The following is a 26,952-nucleotide window of genomic DNA, read 5'->3' on the forward strand; positions in this document are numbered from 1 at the left end:
TTGATATGCCGTTATAGAAAATAAGCCAAAAGAACGAAAAAAATAGGACGATCAAATGACTCTTTGGTTATAACAGACAAAGGAAAAAGTATGTCAAGAGATACTTATTGTTGTAACGGTCAGAGTTTGGAGTGAGCTGGCTGTTTATTTTGAAACACAGAATTCGAGATGAAATGACAGGCGGTTGTTTATTTTAGAAAACAAGGTTTGAAAGCTGATGACAGGCAAGTTTTCTTGTTGTAAACAAATACAAACTCGTGATGTTTAAAGGGCATTGATGGATATGTATATATTCCTCGAACACAGAGAAAAGAACAGAAGGAGAAGACAGAAGGAGAAGAGAGGAGGGGAGAAGAGAGAAAAAGAGAGAATTCGATTTTGGCGAATTCAGATGGTGTTAAAGTCGGGCAGAGATGGCTTTTGACTTAAAACACGTATCTCCAATGGCCGAAAAACTTATCTGAACTCGAGTCACAAGCTACCGTTTTAAAATAGCTACAGCCAACTTCCTTCAAACTCTGAAATATTATTAGACCATTATTATTGTGAATAAACCCAGATTAATTGTTTATTCGTGTGTGGAATCGTTTTTATTTCCTTTTTCACCACACTAAAATCCACGGCCCTCTTATCGGCGATGTTCGCCGGTAAGTGAGTACACAACGTCAGGTCCGGAGTATAAATTTAGACGACCAACTGATAATTCTGTCTCTACCAATACCAGCAACATTAAAACGGCTAAGAATTATCACCGGCAGTGGTCACTGGAAGGACGAAAATAGTGAGCTGCAAACCGCCAGAGTCGGGTCGTTTTCAGGCTGCCGTAATTGGAGTGGAAGAGTTCTGAGGTCGACGATCGTCTCAACCGACCGGCTGAAGGGGGTGACACAATATGGTTGTGTTCAAGTCTAACGTAAATAAGTTCTTGATGAGCCGTTCTATATAAGTTATCAAATTTACCAAATTTTCATTACTAATGATTACTATATTGTCCAACGTCTACTGTACACTCTTTAACCCTTATCCTTGAGTGGCCTCTTGGCCTTGATAAGTGGTGATGCCTATGTAAAAAAAAAAACTACAGTCCAATGCAAACAAGTTCTTGTTGAGCCGTCCCGAATATCTTTCACTAACGATCACTAGGATAGTGTCTCAGTGATTTCCTTGCACTCATTAGCCATCATCATCGATTAGCCTTCGGCGTTGATACGTGTAACCCTCTATACTGTCTTTAAGGCAGCTCCAAAGAAATTTAAAGGGTTGCGAAAGTCTGGGCTGTGCGATGCCCACTTAAACCAATATATAAAGTGTGTAAAATCGTCTCCAAATAAACGACACTTTTATAGATCAGATTCTACTCTTGTAATAAAATAATAGGATAGTTGACATCTGAGCAGCCATTTAGGTGGTCTTTCTGCATAGATATCTGCCTCCCTCACGATGCGCCCCATAGCTGGAGTTACAGCTACAGCCATACGAGCAGAAAATAGTAGCGGAAGTAAGACTCCCGTTGCCCAACACACCAACCAACCAATCAAGAAGTCCGTATCATTATGTATATTATGTATCTCTATGAGTGCGTTTATGCACACGCATGTGTGAGCGGCGTCTGTGAAACAAATTACTTCGTAAACGTCAACTGGACTTAATTTGATTGGTCCGCGTTCGTTCTAAATTTGATTGGTTGCCTGTTGCATCAAATATGATTGGCTGACCAAAGGGAGGAGAAAATTTGATTGGTTGGCCCGTATAGCAAATTGAAAAGGTTTGATGAGCAGAATAAATTTAATTGGTCGACGGGGTCAAATTTGATTGATTGATCAAGGGGAAAACAATTTGATCCGTTGCTCGTTAGAGGACATTTGATTGGCTAGTGAGGTTTGATTAACACGCTTTAAATATTCGCGAAGTTTTGGGACTAAATTATGACCCACAGTCAAATCATCCATTAAACTTTTAAAACACTTGTTGACCTGGACGTTGATCAGTTGCGCATAGCAAAATTTGACAAGATGAACACGTTTTGTAATTTAATTTGGGGGGTATTTTGACTATAGACAACAAACCGAAAATAGTAGTCAAGAAAAATATCTCTCTCTTTCTCTGTCTCCCTCACTTTCTCTCTCTCTCGCTTTCTCTCTCTCTCTCTCTTACTCTCTCTCTCCCTCTCTCTCTCTCTCTCTCTCTGTATTTTGATGTCTGAAGAGAAGCTATTTTGGAAATATTTTTAAATGATATAATGTTCAAATTTGTCCAAATGTTTACGAAACAATTGTAACATTAAGAAATACATCAAATGATGTTCTTATTTTCTATTTTGTTGTCTTGATTTCTGCAAAAATATATGCATGCTCGAACAGGAAAACCGATAATCATGAAGATTAATTAACTGAGTCAATTAAGATTGACTTTTATTTTAACATATTATTTTTAAAAATATTCCAAAAATAGCTATTCTTCAGACACTTAAATACATATGTTATATATTCATAACTCTAATTTTAAGGGAACAAGCAGTTGTGACTCACCTTGTTCACCGTATTTTATTTTATTTTTTCTTTATTTATTTTGTAATTTTAACACGAATAAATACACCATATGACGTTCTTTTTTATAGTTTGTTGTCTTTATTTTTGTAAAAAAGATATCATACCCATGCTTGATTATTAAAACCGGTAATCATGAATCTTAATTAATTGATTCATTTAATATTGACTTTGATTTTATTGATATACTAGCGAGGGGTACCCGGCGTTGCCCGGATGTTTGGAGGGGTGGGTGGGGGTGGGTAAAAAAAGGTATGAGGATCGAACCCGAACCCTTGATGCAAAGTTGTAAATTAAAGTGTGAAAAAACGTGTTACGTTAACCATTGCCCCACCGCGAGATGCTAACGGAAACACATCTGAATTTATTTAATTACTTCAATTTGGCAGGTGTCCGTTTTAATGAGTTAATGAGGTCAAGTTTGACTGCGGGATAGTATTCATTTACTGCGGAACGCTTTTTTTATTTTTATTCTCTCAAGATGTTATAGGAAAAAGACTAAACCACATACGGCGAGCGACAAATGTTGAATATTTATCTTCCCGAAATCGAGCAAATTAAATAGACAGGCGAGCTTCATTGTTAACTATGAGATATTACGATTTCTATGTGATATAAAACGTTTTAAAAAGTTGTGAACCGACCGACCGCTTCTCTGAAAAAAGCCTTTTGTTGACATGCAGAAAAAATGTAAGATTTTTTTTTGAAGAGCACCGTTTTAAGAAAGCAGGGCGAAAATATTATGTCAGAGAAATTACAGCAGGAACTGGAGTGCACTATATGTGGCAGATACCTTTTGTCAAAAGTTGGTTTTGTAAATCATCTGAAATCACACAATAAAGGACAGAAACGACAGTCTTATAAGGAAGCTTTACAGCACATTCGGTAACGTTAAGCTGTCGTATTTATTGTGTAATCTGCAAATCTAAAAGTGGCCTGACACGACATTCAAGGATTCACAATATTATACTGTGATCACCTTTACAAGAAGGGAAGGTTTTTATGTCATATATGTGAACTTTCATGTAGGATTAAAGTTGGATTAAAAAGTCACTTACGTGCACACAGCTACACGGCACTTAACTGAAGAGATGGGAAACTTAAGTCAAGAAATAACATTCATCATATATATATATATATATATATATATATATATTATTGTCCAATTGACTACTATACACTCTTAATCCTTATCCTCTAGTGGTCTCTGGGCCTTGATAAGTGGTGATGCCTATGTAAATATATATATATATATATATATATATATATATATTAGTGATGGGACGATTATCATATATATATATTAGTGATGAGACGATTCTAATATTTTACTCGATTTCAATACAGTTACCGATTCTGTATAAAATTCCCGATTCCGATACAATTACCGATTCCGATTCTTTATAAATCTCTGAATTTTTAATTATAAAGTTATTAATTTTTCAGGATTACGTAGAAACAAATGTTAAACGCGCAGGTACTTTTTTCAAATCTAAATATATATTTATGAGGGATGATCTATCGATTTTAGTTTTACTGATAGTTTAAAATCGATAGATCTTCATTATTTTATCATTACTATCAGCAGTAGAAAATTTTACTCCAAACAAAATCAAATAAAAAAAGCCAATTAAAAGAATCGTGTTTAGCATGGAAAATAAGCACAAATTTTTCTGATTCAATACTGATTCCGATACTCTCAAAAATTCCGATTTTTCCGACTCCGATTAATCGTCCCAACATTAATATATATATTTCTTTAAATTCAACCTCACCCCTGTTCGATGGTTTTCTTTTTTTTTCTTCTTTTTTTTCATCGTTTTCTTCTAATATCGTCTTTCCAAATCATAATAACAACTTCTGTTCAAGTCTGACGAAGTTACTGGATCGTTGATACGATTCGGTAACGGAAACATGTGTAACTAAACAGATAAAACGGTAATAAAACACACACACACACACACACACACGTATATATATATATATATATATATATATATATATATATATATATATATATATATATATATATATACCAGTAGAGGCGCCCAACCTTCTTGACCTAGTGTAAAATACATCTAAATATAATATTTTAATTTATACAGATTTCATACATATTATGATGGTATCAATTCTCTCTCGATTATTATATATTATATATTTTCTATTAATGATTATTATATTGTACCCAATATATAGTAGTGATTTCAAAAGTAAAAAAAAATATGTCTCGAGTACTATCAGCTAGAATCGAAACCGAAACCAAAACTTATGGAGAATTCTTGGTAAAATTATTTATTACAAGATTTAAGGAAGCAAACAAGGACAGCCGGACGGTCCACATAATTTTATTAAGACAAGATTCTAGTAATTAAGCAAGGACGCCGGACAGTCCAAAGAGTTTCTAAATTCATATAATAATTTGTATTATTATTAATCGGACTACTGTTCTCATCTCGAGTGTTCTTTTCACAGCATGTTGGTCAGTATAACCTCCGACCTTCTTCAGGTGTTGGTTGGTTGGTTGTTTTTGTTTTACGGCATATCAACCCTTTTCAGGTTATTTAATGCCGAATCCGATGATTTTGAAAATTTTTTAATAGAATATATTTGTTTTTTGCAAGTCAGTTTCTATTTAACCCATAGTTGGGACCCTAACAGGTACTACCACTCCGGGTGAGAGTGGACCTGGGAGAAATGGTAATTAAAGGGTGGCTCCACACTCCCCAAAGCCCACAAGCTGGGGCCTCACCACTGGATATAGTTTAAGGTCTTATCCAGGACCCCCATTGAGGGACTTTTACCCTCTGCAGGGGGGAAGTCGGCGTATTCTAATGCCCCACCGACAGGGCCTTCTTCAGGTGTATCTTGTCAAACTCGGGAATGTTTCTGTCAAACTCGGGAATTTGGACTAAATTTCGAGTGGACCTCTTTATTTAATTCACGGGGCTAGCGTGCTCTTGTTCCGTCAGCCATGATTGGATTAGAGGTCCTAAGTAATTCGCAAATGTATTTTTCGGTCGCCCACACTGAGGATTGAACCTTCAACCTTCAGGAGAATATCACTTTTACAATTGATTTATCCGAGTACTGCGCCAAGGGTCCTTGCGTACAATTCTAGTAGGAATTTTAGGAGCCTTAAACCTACTTTTTATTTCTAGTTATAAATATCACCATTTATTACTAATTATTACTATATATTAATTTATATCTATCTCTATACTTATTACTTGTATATATTAATTTTTTTAATTTTTTACTTGTATATATTAATGCGAAACGTCATATAATAATGTAATATATATATATATAAAATTAATAAATAATATGCAATAATTATTAATATATATATATATATATATATATATATATATATATATATATATATATATATATATATATAATTATTATCAATGAGACTTTGAGTAATACCTTTAGGAAAAGAAGATAAAGAAGACGATGATTAGGTTCGGTTCTTTATCCGGAAATGCGCTCCAATCAGAAATTCGCAAAACTAAACAACCCTCAATTCGTCTTCTGCATTTCTCATCATTATCCGAAAGTTGTCGCCGAAACTCGGGAATCTGTGTTTACTTCTTAGATAAATATTCTGCATGTTACACCCAATTTAATAAACAAGCCATTCAGATTCAGAGCATACGTGTTGTTTAGGCATCAAAACCGTAAAAAAAAAAAATGAATGATGAACTAACGCTATATCATGTGACTTCAACACCATGGCTGCTTCTCAGAAAATCTAATTTTCATTTTCGGCCTACCTTAACCAGATTGGTAAATGACGATTTCGTGACAATCTGTACTATTAGCCGTAACCAATCCGATGTATTTAACCCAACCAGCCCCTTGACAGCCAGGGTGTATCCCCTCTCTTCCTCTTCTCTCTCTATCTCTCTCTCTCTCTCTCTCTCACACACACACACACACACACACACACACACACACACACACATACACACACGATCTCTATTTCTCTCTTGCGCTCTCATGTAAGTCTGCAGACCATTATTTTATTATATAGATGCTTTTATTGTCCTATCAGTTATTGAATGACGAACAGGAGAGGTATGTAGTCAGAGAGTATCAAATTAGACGCATTTAAAAGCACGTACAAAATTTGTTTTACCGATTCCGATACTCTCAAAAGTTCCGATTTTTCCGACTCCGATTAATCGTCCCAACATTAATATATATATTTCTTTAAATTCAACCTCACCCCTGTTCGATGGTTTTCTTTTTTTTCTTCTTTTTTTTTCATCGTTTTCTTCTAATATCGTCTTTCCAAATCATAATAACCACTTCTGTTCAAGTCTGACGAAGTTACTGGATCGTTGATACGATTCGGTAACGGAAACATGTGTAACTAAAAAGATAAAACGGTAATAAAACACACACACGCACACACACACACACACACACATATATATATATATCTATCTATATATATATATATATATATATATATATATATACCAGCAGAGGCGCCCAACCTTCTTGACCTAGTGTAAAATACGTCTAAATATAATATTTTAATTTATACAGATTTCATACATATTATGATGGTATCAATTCTTTCTCGATTATTATATATTGTATGTATTCTATTAATGATTATTATATTGTACCCAGTATGTAGTAGTGATTTCAAAAGTAAAAAAAAAATATGTCTCGAGTACTATCAGCTAGAATCGAAACCGAAACCAAAACTTATGGAGAATTCTTGGTAAAATTATTTATTACAAGATTTAAGGAAGCAAACAAGGACAGCCGGACGGTCCACATAATTTTATTATTATTAAGACAAGATTCTAGTAGATAAGCAAGGACGCCGGACAGTCCAAAGAGTTTCTAAATTCATATAATAATTTGTATTATTATTCATCGGACTACTGTTCTCATCTCGAGTGTTCTTTTCACAACGTGTTGGTCAGTATAACCTCCGACCTTCTTCAGGTGTTGGTTGGTTGGTTGTTTTTGTTTTACGGCATATCAACCCTTTTCAGGTTATTTAATGCCGAATCCGGTGATTTTGAAAATCTTTTAATAGAATATATTTGTTTTTTGCAAGTCAGTTTCTATTTAACCCATAGTTGGGACCCTAACAGGTACTACCACTCCGGGTGAGAGTGGACCTGGGAGCAATGGTAATTAAAGGGTGGCTCCACACTCCCCAAAACCCACAAGCTGGGGCCTCACCACTGGATATAGTTTAAGGTCATATCCAGGACCCCCTTTGAGAGACTTTTACCCTCTGCAGGGGGGGCAGTCGGCGTATTCTAATGCCCCACCGACAGGGCCTTCTTCAGGTGTATCTTGTCAAACTCGGGAATGTTTCTGTCAAACTCGGGAATTTGGACTGAATTTCGAGTGGACCTCTTTATTTAATTCACGGGGGTAGCGTGCTCTTGTTCCGTCAGCCATGATTGGATTAGAGGTCCTAAGTAATTCGCAAATGTATTTTTCGGTCGCCCACACTGAGGATTGAACCTTCAACCTTCAGGAGAATATCACTTTTACAATTGATTTATCCCAGTACTGCGCCAAGGGTCCTTGCGTACAATTCTAGTAGGAATTTTAGGAGCCTTAAATCTACTTTTTATTTCTAGTTGTAAATATCACCATTTATTACTAATTATTACTATATATTAATGCATATCTATCTCTATACTTATTACTTGTATATATTATTTTTTTTTTATTTTTTACATGTATATATTAATGCGAAACGTAATATAATAATGTAATATATATATAAAATTAATATATAATATGCAATAATTATTAATATATATATATATAATTATTATTATTATTATTATTATTATTATTATTATTATTATTATTATTATTATCATCATCATCATCAATGAGACTTTGAGTAATACCTTTAGGAAAAGAAGATAAAAAAGACGATGATTAGATTCGGTTCTTTATCCAATCAGAAATTCGCAAAACTAAACAACCCTCAATTCGTCTTCTGCATTTCTCATCATTATCCGAAAGTTGTCGCCGAAACTCGGGAATCTGTGTTTACTTCTTAGATAAATATTCTGCATGTTGTACCCAATTTAATAAACAAGCCATTCAGAATCAGAGCATACGTGTTGTTTAGGCATCAAAACCGTAAAAAAAAAAAAAATGAATGATGAACTAACGCTATATCATGTGACTTCAACACCATGGCTGCTTCTCAGAAAATCTAATCTGCATTTTCGGCCTACCTTAACCAGATTGGTAAATGACGATTTCGTGACAATCTGTACTATTAGCCGTAACCAATCCGATGTATTTAACCCAACCAGCCCCTTGACAGCAGGGTGTATCTCTTCTCTCTTCTCTCTCTCTCTCTCTCTCTCTCTCTCTCTCTCTCTCACACACACACACACACACACACACACACGATCTCTATTTCTCTCTTGCGCTCTCATGTAAGTCTGCAGACCATTATTTTATTATATAGATGCTTTTATTGTCCTATCAGTTATTGAATGACGAACAGGAGAGGTATGTAGTCAGAGAGTATCAAATTAGACGCATTTAAAAGCACGTACAAAATTTGTATTACGGGTGTACATACACACACACAAACACACACACACACACACACATATATATATATATATATATATATATATATACTTCATTTAATCACATAAATTGATATACGAAAATATAATTTTATGCGTAAATGTTTAGTATTTACTTCAACAGTGCTAAGTAAAGCTAGGTAGTAAGTTATAAAAATATACATGGCAATTACGCTACACAGTATATTCCGCGTTTCATTCTCGTGAGAAATCGTCAAGCCCATACAAAGCCTGGCGATTTCTTTCATAACCTACTATATATATATATATATATATATATATATATATATATATATATATACATACATATATATATATATATATATATATATATATATATATATATATATATATATATATATGTAGGCAGCATTTTTTCTCTAAGGCATATTTCCTTAAATTAAATAGACGTATTTTGTCTATTAATTCTATTTTCGATCCTTTCCAACTTCCAAATAACAGTCTTCACTTCTGGCAGGAACTGGATGATGTAATCACCATATTTATCAAAAGTCTGAGTACTTTCTAATCCTTCAGGATTCATCGTCAGGGATAAATTATTTAAACTGGTTTTGAATAATCTGTATTTCTTCTTCTTCTTCTTCTTCTTCTTCTTCTTCTCTTTCCTTCTTTTCCTTCTTCTTCTTCTTCTTCTTCACTTTACTTCATTCGCTTATTATTTTGTTTTATTTATTTACTTATTTTATCCTTTTTTCAATTGGTTATTCGGAAGTTGGAAAGGATCGAAAATATGGTACTCATGCACTTATTGATCCGTGCTTAAATAATAATAACGTTATCATTTAAAAAGACATTCTTAACATGGGGAGGGAGGGTGTTTTGTACCTATTCTGTACTTTAACTTTACAATTGAATAAACAAAAAAACATCATAAAACTTTAGTTAAACTTGGAAATACGATTTAAAAAATAGCGCGGTTCAGTAAGTGCATTAGCACCGAAAATATTATTAATAGACAAATAAACGTCTATTTTAATTAATTGAAACCGAAGTTCAGTTCTGCCAACAAAAACAGGTCCGCAGTCCGAAAAAATATTTTTATTTTATTTAATATTTTTATAATTGGCGATGTTTATTTATTTTAATAACATAGAAACATCCCTCGACTTTAAAGATGGATTGTCTGAAAATTTCAGATAAATTGGTAATGTAGAGATATGGTTTTATCGACTTTGAATGAACCAAGAATTACATTTAGATATATATATAAATTTCAAACAATCATTACAGTTTATAAATCACCTTCTCAGCTATATTGGAAAAAAAGTTGTTCAATTTTCAGTAAAATGAAAGTTATGGTGAATTTTCTTGTGTTAAAAATCGTAAAAATATAAAGAGGTGAGCGACGTTTTTATGACTGTTTTCCATTGCAACCACGTCGCTTCAGCGACTACTGTTACTACTAATTCACTAATGAAAGAATGAAACAGATAAGTGCCGTACATTGGTATTACATATGTGTTTATAGGGGCAAAAATAGGACTGAAATTAAACACAGAACAAATGTACTTATTGGAAACCTGAAAAAACCATGAATTACAATATGTACACAGCCTATGTATACACACTGCAAGCGTAGAATTTTTGTGGCAAGAGTTGAGCAATCCTCAACCACACCTCTCCTGGGTCGACGTTGTTAAATACCATTGGTACTGGGTGGTGAAGAACGACTGAAAATGATGTCGATGTAAGCGGAGACCACATACAGCTCCTAGAATCCTTAAATGGACAGCCATCTGGGACTAGCTAGGCTTCGGTGATCTGACGGTGATATGGAAATATGATTCTCAATTATATTTCATTTTTTATATATACAAATTCTTTATTTAAGAAGCTCAATGTAATTAAAGATCATATAACAAATAAATAGGTGTCAACGGAATTAAAGGAATAAATTGTAAGATGGTCAACATCATCAGATTTGGAATATAGACTTTTGTCATTTATTTGTTTTATATATATATTTATATATATATATATACACACACATATATATATACATATATATATATATATAGAGAGAGAGAGAGAGAGAGGGAGGGAGAGGGAGAGAGATAGATAGATAGATAGATAGATAGATAGATAGATAGATAGATAGATAGATAGATAGATAGATTTGTTGGGTTTTTTTTTTCAAACGATAAATACGGTTCAATACGGTTCAATAGTGGCTTTGCCTCGAAGGTTATTTTTTATTTAGTTAGAAAGTCGCCCATAATTTGTTTGGACGTATATAACATTTTATTTATTTATTATTTTTAGAACATTAATCTACATACACGTGTGTTGTTGTTGTTGTTTTTGTTTTTTTTTCAAACGATAAATACGGTTAAATAGTGGTTTCACCTCGAAGCTTATTTTTTAGAAAGTCGCCCATAATATATATATATATATATATATATATATATATATATATATATATTGTGTTTTGGCGAAATTTAAATTAAAATGAACGTGATTACGTTGCAAAAGTAAGATTTTAATATCAATCTCAGTGCGGCAAAACTAAATATATTTATCTACATATATATATAAAGGGTTGATATGCCGTAAAAAAAAAACAACCAACCAACCTGAGGAAGTTTTCTGTTTTAACAAACTCTGAGGATTGACTTTCTCCTCGTATCTTAAATGGAGACTTAAATCAAATCTGTTACTAAAGTTTGAATTATCTGTTTTATATTAACACAGGTTGGTTGTTTTTGTTTTACGGCATATCAACCCTTTTCAGGTTATTTAATGCCGAATCCAATGATTTTAAAGAAAAGTTTTTTAATAGAATATATATTTTTTAAGTCGGTTTCTATTTAACCCATAGTTGGCGGCCTAACAGGTACTACCACTCTGCGTCAGAGTGGACCTGGGAGCAATGGCAATTAAAGGGTAGCTCCACACTCCCCAAATCCCGTAAGCTGGGGCCTATCCAGCGGATATAGTTTAAGCTCAGGGTGTTTTAGAGAAATTTGAAATTTTAAAAAGAAGTCATATATGGCGAATAATTGATATATTTAAAAAATTCGAAATTCTTAGGGGATATTTTACCGAACACAGTTCGCTCGAAGAAGCCACATTGAGCGTGCTCGATGGTCTTTCGTTATGACAGAATCAGAAGGCCTGATATGTTCTTTTTTTTATTATTCAATTTTCACACCAAACTAGGCACAGTGTCACTTTGAAGTAGGGGGGATACTATCGGGAACATAAGTTGCAGTGGTATTATAAAGGGAGATGAATGGCAAGATGTCTGTACACATTACACTTGAACTTCTGCATGTCAGTACAGTTGGAAAAGCAGAATACCGGAAGCGAGTTCCAAAGTTTAGCAGTTCTGGGGAAGAAACTATTGGAGTAGAAGGCTTTCTTACACCTAGGGATCTCTACTATGAAGGGGTGGGATTTAGCTGCTTGTCGGGTTTGTCGGGGGTGTTCACGTCGAGGGTGTACAAGTGCTTGTAGTTCGTCAGCGCATTCGCCATAAAAATACTTGTAGAACAGACAGAGGGATGCAACAGTTCGTTGATGGGGCTGAGGCTGAAGCTTAGATGACAGTTCAGGACCTATCAGGTTGGCAACTCTCTTTTCAACCCTGTCAAAAAGTGAGAGAGAAGTAGCAGATGTACCAGCCCAAATGTGACAACAGTACTCCGTACATGGACGAATGGTGGCCTTATAGAGGTACAGGATACCTTCAGGGGTTCCTTGCTGCTAAACACGGATTTTACATCACGGTTGCGATTCTTCGGCTCGCATTGTCTTCAAAGTATCCGAAGGGAACTAATCCGCCGCTAAGATTTCCGAAATATTTTATTCGACGCGAATCATCAGGATGCTGTTCACTCTTCACCAATAATCCTGTGCTTCACCATCATCCAACTCTCGAACTCATCAATCGTCCACAGAAACAGACATTGCATTTTACCGCTATCGCAACAATTCAAATGGTTCTTAAATCAAATAAAATCAAATAATTAGAAAAACTTATCGGGCACACTGTATATTTTATCTTTCATAAGTAAAAAATACACACGGCATAATACACGTTGACACGCCGGTTTCCATTAGATCATCGAAGTTAAGCAACGTTGAGCCTGGTCATTACTTAAATGGGTGATCGTTTAGGAATTCCAGGGGCTGTATGTGCTCTCTGCGTATCTCGGCATTGTTTCAAGTCGCCTAGCACTTTTCCTTGCCACTGGACTCAAAGTGCGGATTCAGCAGAGGTGTGGTTGGGATTGTCCAACCCTTGCCTCACAATTACACGCACAGCTATCTTTACAGTCAACAGGACCTGGGACGAATCTGAAGTTGACACCACTCGATACGATGCGAACAATTCCCTAGATACGACCCGACACACTACAAGGACAACCTCGACAGTTCCTCTCCGAACGATTCCGAGGTCATCTTTTACTAGCTCTTGGACGATCTCATTTTCACCGTATGTGCGCTCGACTAAAACACGTCCGTTCCATGAGGAATTATAGATTGGCGTTATACTGGTGGTTTTAAGATTAATAAATATTTTTCATTCTGTCCTTAATAAAAGCTATGGAAAATTCAATCTATATATCCATAAAATGAAATTGTCTGTCTGTGTGTATATATCTCTAGCAAACTACTCTATCGATGTTCAGTCTACAGATTCGAGATTTGACATACGGGGTATTGAGATTTGCGAAAATCTTTTTAGTCGGTTTTCGGCCAGAAATTTAGGTTGTCAAGGGGTCAAAGTTCAACGATTTGATCTTTGAAAACTCTTTCAAACTCTTCCGCCAATTTTGAGTCTAAACACTTGAAATTTTAAATGTATGTTACTTGGACATGGATCAAACTTTTTAATTTGATTTGAGTTCAAAACAATAAATGTTAAGGGGTCAAAATTTGGGTCAACCTTTTAAAAAATTGGACCTCTGCGGTCTCTACCAAATTACTCAGCCAATTTTTGGTCTAAATATTTTAAATTTTACATACAGTGTATTCAGACATGCAGCAAGGTTTTTAATCGGTTTTTGGCCGAAAATTTGGCTGCCAAGAGGTAAAAGTTTAAAAAATTGGACCTTTGCAGTCTCTATCAAACTATTCGGCCAATTTGGTCTAAACATTTGAAATTTTACATAAAGGGTATTCAGACATGCAGCAAGCTTTTTAACCAGTTTTTAGGCGAAAATTTGGCTGCGAAGAGGTTAAAGTTGGAAGAGTTGACCTTTGCAGACTCTACCGAATTCCTCCGCCAATTTTTGGGTCTAAACACTTAAAAATTTAGATGTAGCTTACCTGGACATGAGTCAAATATATATATATATATATATATATATATATATATATATATATATATATATATATATATATATATATACATAAAGTTATGAACAGTACATAGGGCCCGAGTTTAAAACTGCTTGTTTTAAACAAAAATAAACAAATAAAATACATTGCAAAACACGTTTGCGACATCAGAAAATAGGCACAATTTCTTCTGATCCGGTACTTTTTTTTTTTTTTTTTTTTACATGGAGTTCACCACTTATCAAGGCCCAATGGCCACTCAGGGATAAGGGTTATTGTGTGTACAGTAATCAAAGGAATAGTGTAGCAATAGTATTGGAGAATTGGTAAGGTTTCATTACTTAGGGGGGCGGTTCATCAGGAATTTGTTTGTGTTTGACTTGAAGACATCCAGGTTGAAGTCGGGAGGGAAACAGGTAAGCGGAACAGAGTTCCACAGGCGTGCAGTTCTAAGAAAGAAGCTTTGTTACTGGTATCTACGTTTTGATTTAGGCACAGATAGGAGTAGGGAAAATTATTGACGGGTGTTTTTTGAGAAAGATTGGCGAGGCGGGGACCAGAGAATGGAGCTCAGACGGGCACCTGCCATGGAAGTAACAATAGAACAATGACAGGCTCGCAACGTCTCTTCTGTGGGAAAGAGGTTGCAGGGTAGAGAAAAGGGCATCCCCCACCAAGCCACGGAGGCTATTTTGTACTCCGTCAAGGCAGGGTAGGCTGTTTTTTGCAGCCCCCGCCCAGATGTGGCAGCAGTACTCCATCTTTGGACGTACTTGGCTCTTATATAGATAGAGAATTGCATCATTAGTGAGATATCTTCTGGAGCGGTAGAAGGATCCCGCCATTTTCCCAGCGACCTTGGCCACAGACTTGATGTATGTGTTCCATTTAAGATCAGGTGTAAAGATCAAACCCAGGAGCTTATCAAATCCTGGGGCCTCCCTTAGACGAGAGCCATCCATTTCAATTGATGCCAGATGGGGATCAGAGCGTTTATGATGTAGAGATAGGAGCTTGGTCTTAGATGCATTAAAGGTAACCAGCCACCTCTTTCCCTACTGTACCACGCGCTCAAGATCAGAGGAGAGAGAATCAGAGAGAACATCATTTACGGCCTTTGATGTGTTGCCATAGATGGTCGTGTCATCAGCATAGATGTCAACGAAAAATTTTAGTATGTGTTTTGGGAGATCATTGATGTAGATCGGGAAGAGAGTTGGGCCCAGTATGGACCCCTGAGGGACTCCAGCATTAATACTGTGGGCCTCTGATTTCTGCCCATCAACCACTACTCTTATGAGCCTATCAGATAGAAATGATTTAATGATAGAGAAAACATTTCCAGTTATACCGTAGCTGGAAAACTTGCGTAGTAGGCCTTTATGCCAAACCTTATCAAAGGCCTTTGATATGTCGAGGGCAATTGCCCTAGAAATGAAGCCTTTGTCGAGAGATTCGCTAATCCTATGAGATATAATCGTTAGCACATCTGCTGTAGATCTAGCAGAGCGGAAACCATATTGTGTATCGCTAAGAAGGTTATTTCTGCTGAGGTGGTTGACTTCTTCTCTATTTATTGTGGATTCCATCAACTTACTCATGACACACAGGAGACTTATTGGTCTGTACTGAGAGGGGGGTGACTTATCACCTGAATTCTTAAATACAGGGCACACTGATGAGGTTTTCCAGGGTGTTGGAAAGCACTTCTCCTTAAGGCAACGCTTAAACAGTTTGGAAAGTATGGGGGCAAGTTCTGGTTGTAATTTTTTTAACACTATAATTGGAATACCGTCGGGACCAGTTGTTTTACTGGAGTCAAGGTTCTTGATTAGCTTGGCGACCTCACGCACAGATATTTGTATGATGCATAGCGTGTTGTCTGTTATAGGAGGGAATATGGGGAGTTGATGGTACTTAAAAAATATGGGGAGTTGATGGTACTTCAAAAAGTTTCGATTATTTTCGATTTCTGATCAATCGTTCCATTATTAGTAATTTTTATTAGCATTGTTATTCTATACATAGCTTCCAGTTGAGACGATTTCGGCCGTGTCACTAGCATGAGCTCTCCTTTGTCTAGCTTATATAACATTTTAGTTAGTTACCCGTTAGCAAAAGTTTTTAATCATGATTGCATATTTTTGTGTTATTGTTTTTTTAGAGAGGTGCTTGTGATCGATATTCGATAACCCTTTATTGATTTTTTTATCTTCCAGTCTGTTGATGGGTTTGCTTTTGCCCTTGCTAGTGATGGCAGATTCCTGTACGTTTCTGAAACCGTCTCAATATACCTCGGCCTATCACAGGTAAGTGACCCTTCACTTGGTAGTAATAATACCTTAAAGAAGTGCTTTTCAACCAGGGTTCCACAGAACATTAGGGTTCCGCTATTTGTAGATTAAAACAAGGAGCAAATATACAAAATGCTAAATTCAATTTTGAAAATCTATTTTATTATTATATGCATATATATAAACTTTTTTAATTTCGTTTAAATATATTAAATTTTACATAATTTAACTCGCTATATTTTTAAAATTAATTTGTATTAGGTTTACTTTTATAAATTGTTATTACTTAACTCCAAAAGAATCACACTAAAAACCATAAGAGTATTTTTTTTTCATTAAATGTTTGAAATGCTGTTTTTGCATGAGACAACTAAATTACTGTACATGGGTTCCCTGAGACAGTGGAATGTTTCCATGGCTTTCCGTACAGGCAAAAAGGTTGAAAAGCACTGTCTTAAAGTAACAATTCATTTTAAAAAAATAATCTATATATCTATAAATGTGAACGTATCTGTGTGTGTGTCTGTGTACATTTCCCTACGCAATAACTCTGTCAATGTTAAGTCTACAGACTCGAAATTTGATATACAGGGTTCTGAGATTTGGGAAAATCTTTGTGATCGGTTTTCGGCCAGAAATTTGGCTGTTAAGGGGTCAAAGTTCAACGACTTGACCTTTGAGAACGCTACCAAACACCTCCGAAAATTCTGGGTCTAAACACTTAAAATTTTTAGATATAGGTTCCTTGGACATGGATCTAACTTAATAATTTTATTTGAGCCCAAAAAGGTAAATGTTAAGGGGTCATAATAGGAGTCAAAATTAATAAAATTGACCGCTTTTTTTTTCTTTCTTTTTTTTTTTTTTTTTTTTTGCTCAACATATATCTCCAAACACCCGGGCAACGCCGGGTTGAAATGCTAGTAATAAATAAATTATAATAATAATTATACGAGGGTCGTTCCAAAAGTAAAGCCTCCTATTTTTTTCAATTCAAAAAGTTGAAGATGAAGAGCTACGAAGACAGGACTGGTACCATTAAAACGAGCGATATTTTTTGCTCCAGAATTTATTTTTCTACATAGCAACCACCATTCTCAATATACAGGAATTCATCTCTTCTTCTGATGCACGTCTATGACAGGTGATACTTACTTAGAGTCTCACATCGTCAATATATGCGACAGAGAGATGAAAATTACAGATTATGAATGCATAAGTTCAGTCATCATAGCAATGCAATTGGCAAAGCCTCTCTGATTCATTTGGGCGGAACAAAAATAGAGGGCATTATTTTGGAATGCCCCTAGTAAAATATAATCAAAATAATAATTAATTACTTAACAAATATAAGAACAAATATAAAGTGTAAGCGAATCCAAATTAAAAATAGGTCGCTTCCTAACTCAATTAAAAGAAAAATCCATCCCTTCCAAAAACGAACAAAGAAAGGGATCAATTAGACGTAAAGTGAACATCTGTCTGATAAACGCGCGCGCGGTCATTGCCTAGGATAAATGAGTGTGTGAATAATAAAGAATCTGATTGGCTAACTAGCGAGCCCCGAAAGACGGGAATATATACAAACGCGCAGTAATATCGATTCCATACAATAGCCTGATGAATCCTCACGAAACTGAACTGCACAAAATTCTGTGTAGCTTAATGCCATTAAATTCTTTTCGATTATCGATTTGAGATACTTATCAGACGCATTCCGATACAAAACATACGCAAAAAACAACACTCTCAGACACATCAAGTACTTTCGTGTAAGTTTTTTTAAATCAGTCCAATCGTTTCCGAGTCCATAGGGAACAAACTAACACACAGAAGCTAAGCTTCTTTTTGTATTTTTTCATATATCCACATCTACAACACATATATGCATATGTTTGATTAAGTAACTTCTTTCGGTCATGGATATGACCTTTTTTTTTTTTTTTTTTTTTTACAAAGGCATCACCACATTATCAAGGCCCAGAGGCCACTCAAGGATAAGGGTTAAAGAGTGTACAGTAGAAATTGGTCAATATAGTAATCATTAGTAATGAAAATTTGGTAAATTTAATAACTTATATGGAACGGCTCATCAAGAACTTATTTACTTTAGACTTGAACACAACCATATTGTAGTCAGCCGGAAAGCAGGAAAACGGAAGACAATTCCACAGGCGTGCAGTTCTAAGAAAGAAGCTTTGTTCATGGAATCTACGTTTAGGTTTAGCCACAGATAAAGAGTGGGGGAAATTATTGATAGTGTTTACAGCTAGACGAGTGTTTCTTGTGAAAGTTTGGCGAGGGGGGACCAAAGATTGAAGCTCAGTTGAACACTTTCCATGAAAATAACGATACATCAGAGACAAACTCGCAACATCTCTTCTGTGAGATAGAGGTTGCAAGGAGGAGAAAAGGACATCTCCTACGAGGCTACGAAGTCTATTTTGAACTCTATCAAGGCAGGACAAGTCCTTTCTAGCAGCTCCTGCCCAGATGTGGCAACAGTATTCCATCCTTGGACGTACCTGGCTCTTATATAGGTAGAGAATAGCATCAGCAGTGAGATATCTACTGGATCGATAGAAAGATCCCACCATTTTTCCAGCGGCCTTGGCAACAGATTTGATATACGTGTTCCATTTAAGATCAGGAGTAATGGTCAAGCCCAGAAGCTTGTCAAAACTTGAGGCCTCCTGAAGACGAGAGCCATTCATTTCAATTGATGACAAATGTGGATTAGAATGTTGATGATGTAAAGAGAGAAGCTTGGTTTTAGATGCATTAAAAGTAACCAGCCACTCCTTTCCCCATTGTACTACGTGCTCAAGATCAGAGGAGAGAGAATTGGAGAGAACTTGCTCGTTTACTGTCTTAGATGTGGTACCATAAATGGTAGTGTCGTCAGCATAAATGTCTACAAATGATGTAAGGATATGATTTGGAAGATCATTAATGTAGATCAGGAAAAGAGTTGGGCCCAGGATGGATCCCTGAGGGACACCGGCATTAATACTGTGAGCTTCTGATTTTTGCCCCTCAACTACTACTCTTATGAACCTATCAGAAAGAAATGATTTAATAATTGAGAAGACTTTTCCAGCTATACCATAGCTAGCGATCTTATGAAGTAAACCTTTATGCCATACCCTATCAAAGGCTTTAGATATGTCAAGAGCAATTGCTCTAGAAAGATTGCCACCGTCGAGAGATTTGCTAATCCTATGCGATATAACTGTAATGACATCTGCTGTAGATCTAGCAGAACGGAAACCATATTGAGTGTCACTAAGAAGGTTATTTTTGTTGAGATGTTTGATTACTTCTGTATTTAACACAGATTCTAGCAACTTACTCATGACGCACAGGAGACTTATTGGCCTGTACTGAGAGGGGGATGAGCGATCACCTGAATTCTTAAATACAGGGCATACTGATGAGGTTTTCCAGGGAGATGGGAAACTATTCTCCTTAAGACAACGTTTAAACAGTTTTGTAAGTATGGGCGCTAATTCAGGTTGAAGTTTTTTGAGTACTATAATTGGAATACCATCAGGGCCAGTTGCTTTACTCGAATCAAGGTTTTTGATTAGCTTCGCAACATCACGTACAGATATACGTATATCACATAGCGTGTTTTCTGATACAGGAGGAAATATTGGGGGTTGGCGGTCTTGGTCGCAAAGGGTAGAATTTGCTGCAAAGTTCTTGACAAAGAGTTTGGCTTTGTCTGATGCTGACGAGATTACCTCAGGTCCATTGATAATAGTTGGGATGGAGCACACGCTTCTGTTCAGGATTCTGTTTGCTATTTGCCAAAACTGGTGGGAACCAAGCCGCTGCTCAGCTACTTTGGACTTAACAGATTGAGCATACAACTCTCTTGCGTTCCTTATTACTTTCTTACAATGGTTGCTGGCAGTCCTGAAAACGGCTTTAGTTTCCATACATCTATTACGTTTGAAGCAGTGGAAAAAGTGATTTCTGTGCGCAATGGCAGCAGCACATTCTGGAGAGAACCATGGCTGGCTGTTAGGTTTTTTCTGAAACTTTTTAGAGGGTATGAAATGGTCAATACCTACAATTAACCATTCAGTTAGGTCTAATACTATAGAGGACACATCCTTTTTAAACATGGAATGCAGAGGTAGATCAGATATAAATGTACGGAAGCTATCCCAGTCAGCCTTAGTGTATCGATATACTGTACGATGAAGAGGTACATCTGGGGACTTATTACATTTCATTTTTATCTTAATTGATACAACAGAGTGGTCGGAAGATCCAAGAGGCGACAGAACAGAAACTGAACATAGTTCAGGGCAAGTTGTGAGAAAAAGGTCTAGTAGGCTCGCATACTGGCCATCATTATCGGGCACACGGGTAGGTTCCTGAACAATCTGAGTGAGGTCATAGGCAATGGAGAAATCATGACAGAACCTCCCCTCATCATCGGTCTTGTTTGAGTGGGTCAACCATTCAACGTTGTGAACATTGAAGTCTCCACATACGTGAATGTTAGCTGAAGGATAAGTAGAAAGGACTTGGTCAATTTTCTCAGATATGCTTTGAAAGATAGTAACTCCACTGTTGTGGGGGCGATAGAGAGTAAATATAAACGCAGTAGTGTGAGCTAAAGCAACCCGGAAGCACATATAGGGTAAGTTAGGATCTTCCCTGGAGATGTCCCTCCCACATGGAAAGCTATCTTTAATATAGGCACATATTCCATGCCCATGGCGATCTTGGGGGTCAGATTTAGAAGTTAAGTTAGAGTATCCTGAAATTGCAAACTCATCTAGGGAAATAGCCTGTCCAATGCCAGTTTCACTTAAAAATAAAAGGTCTGGTTTAGTCTCCTGTAATTGGGTTTCAACCTCTGGAAGGTTAGAACGAAGACCCCTGATGTTGGAGAAGGAGACATGGTAGTAGGGGTCTACGTTGGAAGTTGGGGAACCGGGTTTAATCGTGTATTTTTTCTTGAAACTTGTCATGATGAAATTTTGGAATTTGTGGACTAGGTCGACAGATTTACTTAGAGCAGGACAGAGAGGGGAAATTAAGAGAGAAAAAGAAACGAAGAATTTTTTTTTTTTTTTTTTTGTAGTTAATGATAAGGTAAAGCCGTAACAATTACCCACTAGTATGGCATCGAGAGGCCCCACCAGAAGCTACTGCATGGTCCAGAATCCATTCACCAAATGGCAATACAGCAGCCCCAGTACTTTGCACCTGCTGATAGGACAGCCTCCTTAGTGGTTAATCCAAGGTTCGGGTCCCTGACTATCAGGCGGATAACGTCAGCCCAGACAAAACGTTTACCTCCAGCACCCTTACTAGTGACATGGCTACAAGGATAGACATAGAAACAGAAAATTTCCGCCATCTCAGCCAACTGTTCGCAAAAATACTGCCAACCTAGAAAACAGCTTTTTCTTCTCCCTTTGTCCGAAAAATCACTCATTTAAAAAAAATGAGGACTGAGGGACAAATAAGAAGAAGCGAGAGTAACAGGAGCTGCCGATAACGCATCCACAATGCGTTTTCTACTCTCCATTAAAAAAAAAAAAAAAAAAAAAAAAAAAACTATTAAGTATTGTACTTAATAAAAGTCCAACAGACGTGTTTAAGGGAAAGTATGGTGATAGATTCCCCTCACACGAACTAAAAATGAGTATAATTCGTAATTTTTGCTATCAACTCGGTGGATAAATAAACATATGTACGAGGAAAAAAAAAAAAAAAAAAAAAAAAAAGGCTAGCATTTAATAAAACAGAAATACACAAATTAAATACTGAAATAAAATGGAGTTGTTAATATTTTAAATCTAAAATAAAAAGCATGATTGAAATCACTTATCTCAACAAAAACAATTCCGTCTCCAAATTGCAAACTGTGTTGAAAGAACTTCAGTTAGTAGCGTTCAAAACATTTTTTTTTGAAATTAGCCGTTAATAGAAAATCGTGATTTTATTCTGAACTTAAGCTAGTAACGTTTTAAGAAGCTTACGATATAAAAGAAAAGGCTGATGGGGGGGGGGTTCTTCCGAAAGTAAGTTGGTGCCGTTATAAGTAATTTCGAGATAAGATGGAAGCCGGTATTGGACTAGAAAAAAAGCTAGCATTTAATAAAACAGAAATACACAAATTAAATACTGAAATAAAATGGAGTTGTTAATATTTTAAATCTAAAATAAAAAGCATGATTGAAATCACTTATCTCAACAAAAACAATTCCGTCTCCAAATTGCAAACTGTGTTGAAAGAACTTCAGTTAGTAACGTTCGAAACATTTTTTTTTTAAATTAGCCGTTAATAGAAAATCGTGATTTTATTCTGAACTTAAGCTAGTAACGTTTTAAGAAGCTTACGATATAAAAGAAAAGGCTGATGGGGGGGGGTTCTTCCGAAAGTAAGTTGGTGCCGTTATAAGTAATTTCGAGATAAGATGGAAGCCGGTATTGGACTAGAAAAAAAGCTAGCATTTAATAAAACAGAAATACACAAATTAAATACTGAAATAAAATGGAGTTGTTAATATTTTAAATCTAAAATAAAAAGCATGATTGAAATCACTTATCTCAACAAAAACAATTCCGTCTCCAAATTGCAAACTGTGTTGAAAGAACTTCAGTTAGTAGCGTTCAAAACATTTTTTTTTTTTGAAATTAGCCGTTAATAGAAAATCGTGATTTTATTCTGAACTTAAGCTAGTAACGTTTTAAGAAGCTTACGATATAAAAGAAAAGGCTGATGGGGGGGGGTCTTCCGAAAGTGAGTTGGTGCCGTTATAAGTAATTTCGAGATAAGATGGAAGCCGGTATTGGACTAGAAAAAAAGCTAGCATTTAATAAAACAGAAATACACAAATTAAATACTGAAATAAAATGGAGTTGTTAATATTTTAAATCTAAAATAAAAAGCATGATTGAAATCATTTATCTCAACAAAAACAATTCCGTCTCCAAATTGCAAACTGTGTTGAAAGAACTTCAGTTAGTAGCGTTCAAAACATTTTTTTTTTTTAAATTAGCCGTTAATAGAAAATCGTGATTTTATTCTGAACGTAAGCTAGTAACGTTTTAAGAAGCTTACGATATAAAAGAAAAGGCTGATGGGGGGGGGGGGTTCTTCCGAAAGTAAGTTGGTGCCGTTATAAGTAATTTCGAGATAAGATGGAAGCCGGTATTGGACTAGAAAAAAAGCTAGCATTTAATAAAACAGAAATACACAAATTAAATACTGAAATAAAATGGAGTTGTTAATATTTTAAATCTAAAATAAAAAGCATGATTGAAATCACTTATCTCAACAAAAACAATTCCGTCTCCAAATTGCAAACTGTGTTGAAAGAACTTCAGTTAGTAGCGTTCAAAACATTTTTTTTTTTAAATTAGCCGTTAATAGAAAATCGTGATTTTATTCTGAACTTAAGCTAGTAACGTTTTAAGAAGCTTACGATATAAAAGAAAAGGCTGATGGGGGGGGTCTTCCGAAAGTAAGTTGGTGCCGTTATAAGTAATTTCGAGATAAGATGGAAGCCGGTATTGGACTAGAAAAAAAGCTAGCATTTAATAAAACAGAAATACACAAATTAAATACTGAAATAAAATGGAGTTGTTAATATTTTAAATCTAAAATAAAAAGCATGATTGAAATCACTTATCTCAACAAAAACAATTCCGTCTCCAAATTGCAAACTGTGTTGAAAGAACTTCAGTTAGTAGCGTTCAAAACATTTTTTTTTTTTTGAAATTAACCGTTAATAGAAAATCGTGATTTTATTCTGAACTTAAGCTAGTAACGTTTTAAGAAGCTTACGATATAAAAGAAAAGGCTGATGGGGGGGGGTCTTCCGAAAGTAAGTTGGTGCCGTTATAAGTAATTTCGAGATAAGATGGAAGCCGGTATTGGACTAGAAAAAAAGCTAGCATTTAATAAAACAGAAATACACAAATTAAATACTGAAATAAAATGGAGTTGTTAATATTTTAAATCTAAAATAAAAAGCATGATTGAAATCACTTATCTCAACAAAAACAATTCCGTCTCCAAATTGCAAACTGTGTTGAAAGAACTTCAGTTAGTAGCGTTCAAAACATTTTTTTTTTTGAAATTAGCCGTTAATAGAAAATCGTGATTTTATTCTGAACTTAAGCTAGTAACGTTTTAAGAAGCTTACGATATAAAAGAAAAGGCTGATGGGGGGGGGGGTTCTTCCGAAAGTAAGTTGGTGCCGTTATAAGTAATTTCGAGATAAGATGGAAGCCGGTATTGGACTAGAAAAAAAGCTAGCATTTAATAAAACAGAAATACACAAATTAAATACTGAAATAAAATGGAGTTGTTAATATTTTAAATCTAAAATAAAAAGCATGATTGAAATCACTTATCTCAACAAAAACAATTCCGTCTCCAAATTGCAAACTGTGTTGAAAGAACTTCAGTTAGTAGCGTTCAAAACATTTTTTTTTTTAAATTAGCCGTTAATAGAAAATCGTGATTTTATTCTGAACTTAAGCTAGTAACGTTTTAAGAAGCTTACGATATAAAAGAAAAGGCTGATGGGGGGGTTCTTCCGAAAGTAAGTTGGTGCCGTTATAAGTAATTTCGAGATAAGATGGAAGCCGGTATTGGACTAGAAAAAAAGCTAGCATTTAATAAAACAGAAATACACAAATTAAATACTGAAATAAAATGGAGTTGTTAATATTTTAAATCTAAAATAAAAAGCATGATTGAAATCACTTATCTCAACAAAAACAATTCCGTCTCCAAATTGCAAACTGTGTTGAAAGAACTTCAGTTAGTAGCGTTCAAAACATTTTTTTTTTTGAAATTAGCCGTTAATAGAAAATCGTGATTTTATTCTGAACTTAAGCTAGTAACGTTTTAAGAAGCTTACGATATAAAAGAAAAGGCTGATGGGGGGGGGGTCTTCCGAAAGTAAGTTGGTGCCGTTATAAGTAATTTCGAGATAAGATGGAAGCCGGTATTGGACTAGAAAAAAAGCTAGCATTTAATAAAACAGAAATACACAAATTAAATACTGAAATAAAATGGAGTTGTTAATATTTTAAATCTAAAATAAAAAGCATGATTGAAATCACTTATCTCAACAAAAACAATTCCGTCTCCAAATTGCAAACTGTGTTGAAAGAACTTCAGTTAGTAGCGTTCAAAACATTTTTTTTTTAAATTAGCCGTTAATAGAAAATCGTGATTTTATTCTGAACTTAAGCTAGTAACGTTTTAAGAAGCTTACGATATAAAAGAAAAGGCTGATGGGGGGGGGGTTCTTCCGAAAGTAAGTTGGTGCCGTTATAAGTAATTTCGAGATAAGATGGAAGCCGGTATTGGACTAGAAAAAAAGCTACCATTTAATAAAACAGAAATACACAAATTAAATACTGAAATAAAATGGAGTTGTTAATATTTTAAATCTAAAATAAAAAGCATGATTGAAATCACTTATCTCAACAAAAACAATTCCGTCTCCAAATTGCAAACTGTGTTGAAAGAACTTCAGTTAGTAGCGTTCAAAACATTTTTTTTTGAAATTAGCCGTTAATAGAAAATCGTGATTTTATTCTGAACTTAAGCTAGTAACGTTTTAAGAAGCTTACGATATAAAAGAAAAGGCTGATGGGGGGGGGTTCTTCCGAAAGTAAGTTGGTGCCGTTATAAGTAATTTCGAGATAAGATGGAAGCCGGTATTGGACTAGAAAAAAAGCTAGCATTTAATAAAACAGAAATACACAAATTAAATACTGAAATAAAATGGAGTTGTTAATATTTTAAATCTAAAATAAAAAGCATGATTGAAATCACTTATCTCAACAAAAACAATTCCGTCTCCAAATTGCAAACTGTGTTGAAAGAACTTCAGTTAGTAGCGTTCAAAACATTTTTTTTTTTAATTAGCCGTTAATAGAAAATCGTGATTTTATTCTGAACTTAAGCTAGTAACGTTTTAAGAAGCTTACGATATAAAAGAAAAGGCTGATGGGGGGGGGGTTCTTCCGAAAGTAAGTTGGTGCCGTTATAAGTAATTTCGAGATAAGATGGAAGCCGGTATTGGACTAGAAAAAAAGCTAGCATTTAATAAAACAGAAATACACAAATTAAATACTGAAATAAAATGGAGTTGTTAATATTTTAAATCTAAAATAAAAAGCATGATTGAAATCACTTATCTCAAC

General features: G+C 35.2%; 1 protein-coding gene across 2 annotated transcripts in view; it reads left to right on the top strand.

The window, feature by feature from the left end:
* LOC145255665 (uncharacterized) overlaps positions 1 to 26,952 on the top strand; it is a 1,188,349-nt gene that overhangs the window by 1,079,032 nt on the left and 82,365 nt on the right. For both annotated transcript variants that reach the window (XM_080114222.1, XM_080114223.1), the window contains one exon: positions 16,678 to 16,767. In XM_080114222.1, coding sequence (XP_079970348.1) covers positions 16,678 to 16,767 — 90 coding nt within the window. The remainder of the gene's footprint in view (positions 1 to 16,677; positions 16,768 to 26,952) is intronic.

This window comes from Euprymna scolopes, chromosome 31, assembly GCF_053919585.1.
Source record: "Euprymna scolopes isolate OS-2025 chromosome 31, ASM5391958v1, whole genome shotgun sequence".
Taxonomy (NCBI): domain Eukaryota; kingdom Metazoa; phylum Mollusca; class Cephalopoda; order Sepiida; family Sepiolidae; genus Euprymna; species Euprymna scolopes.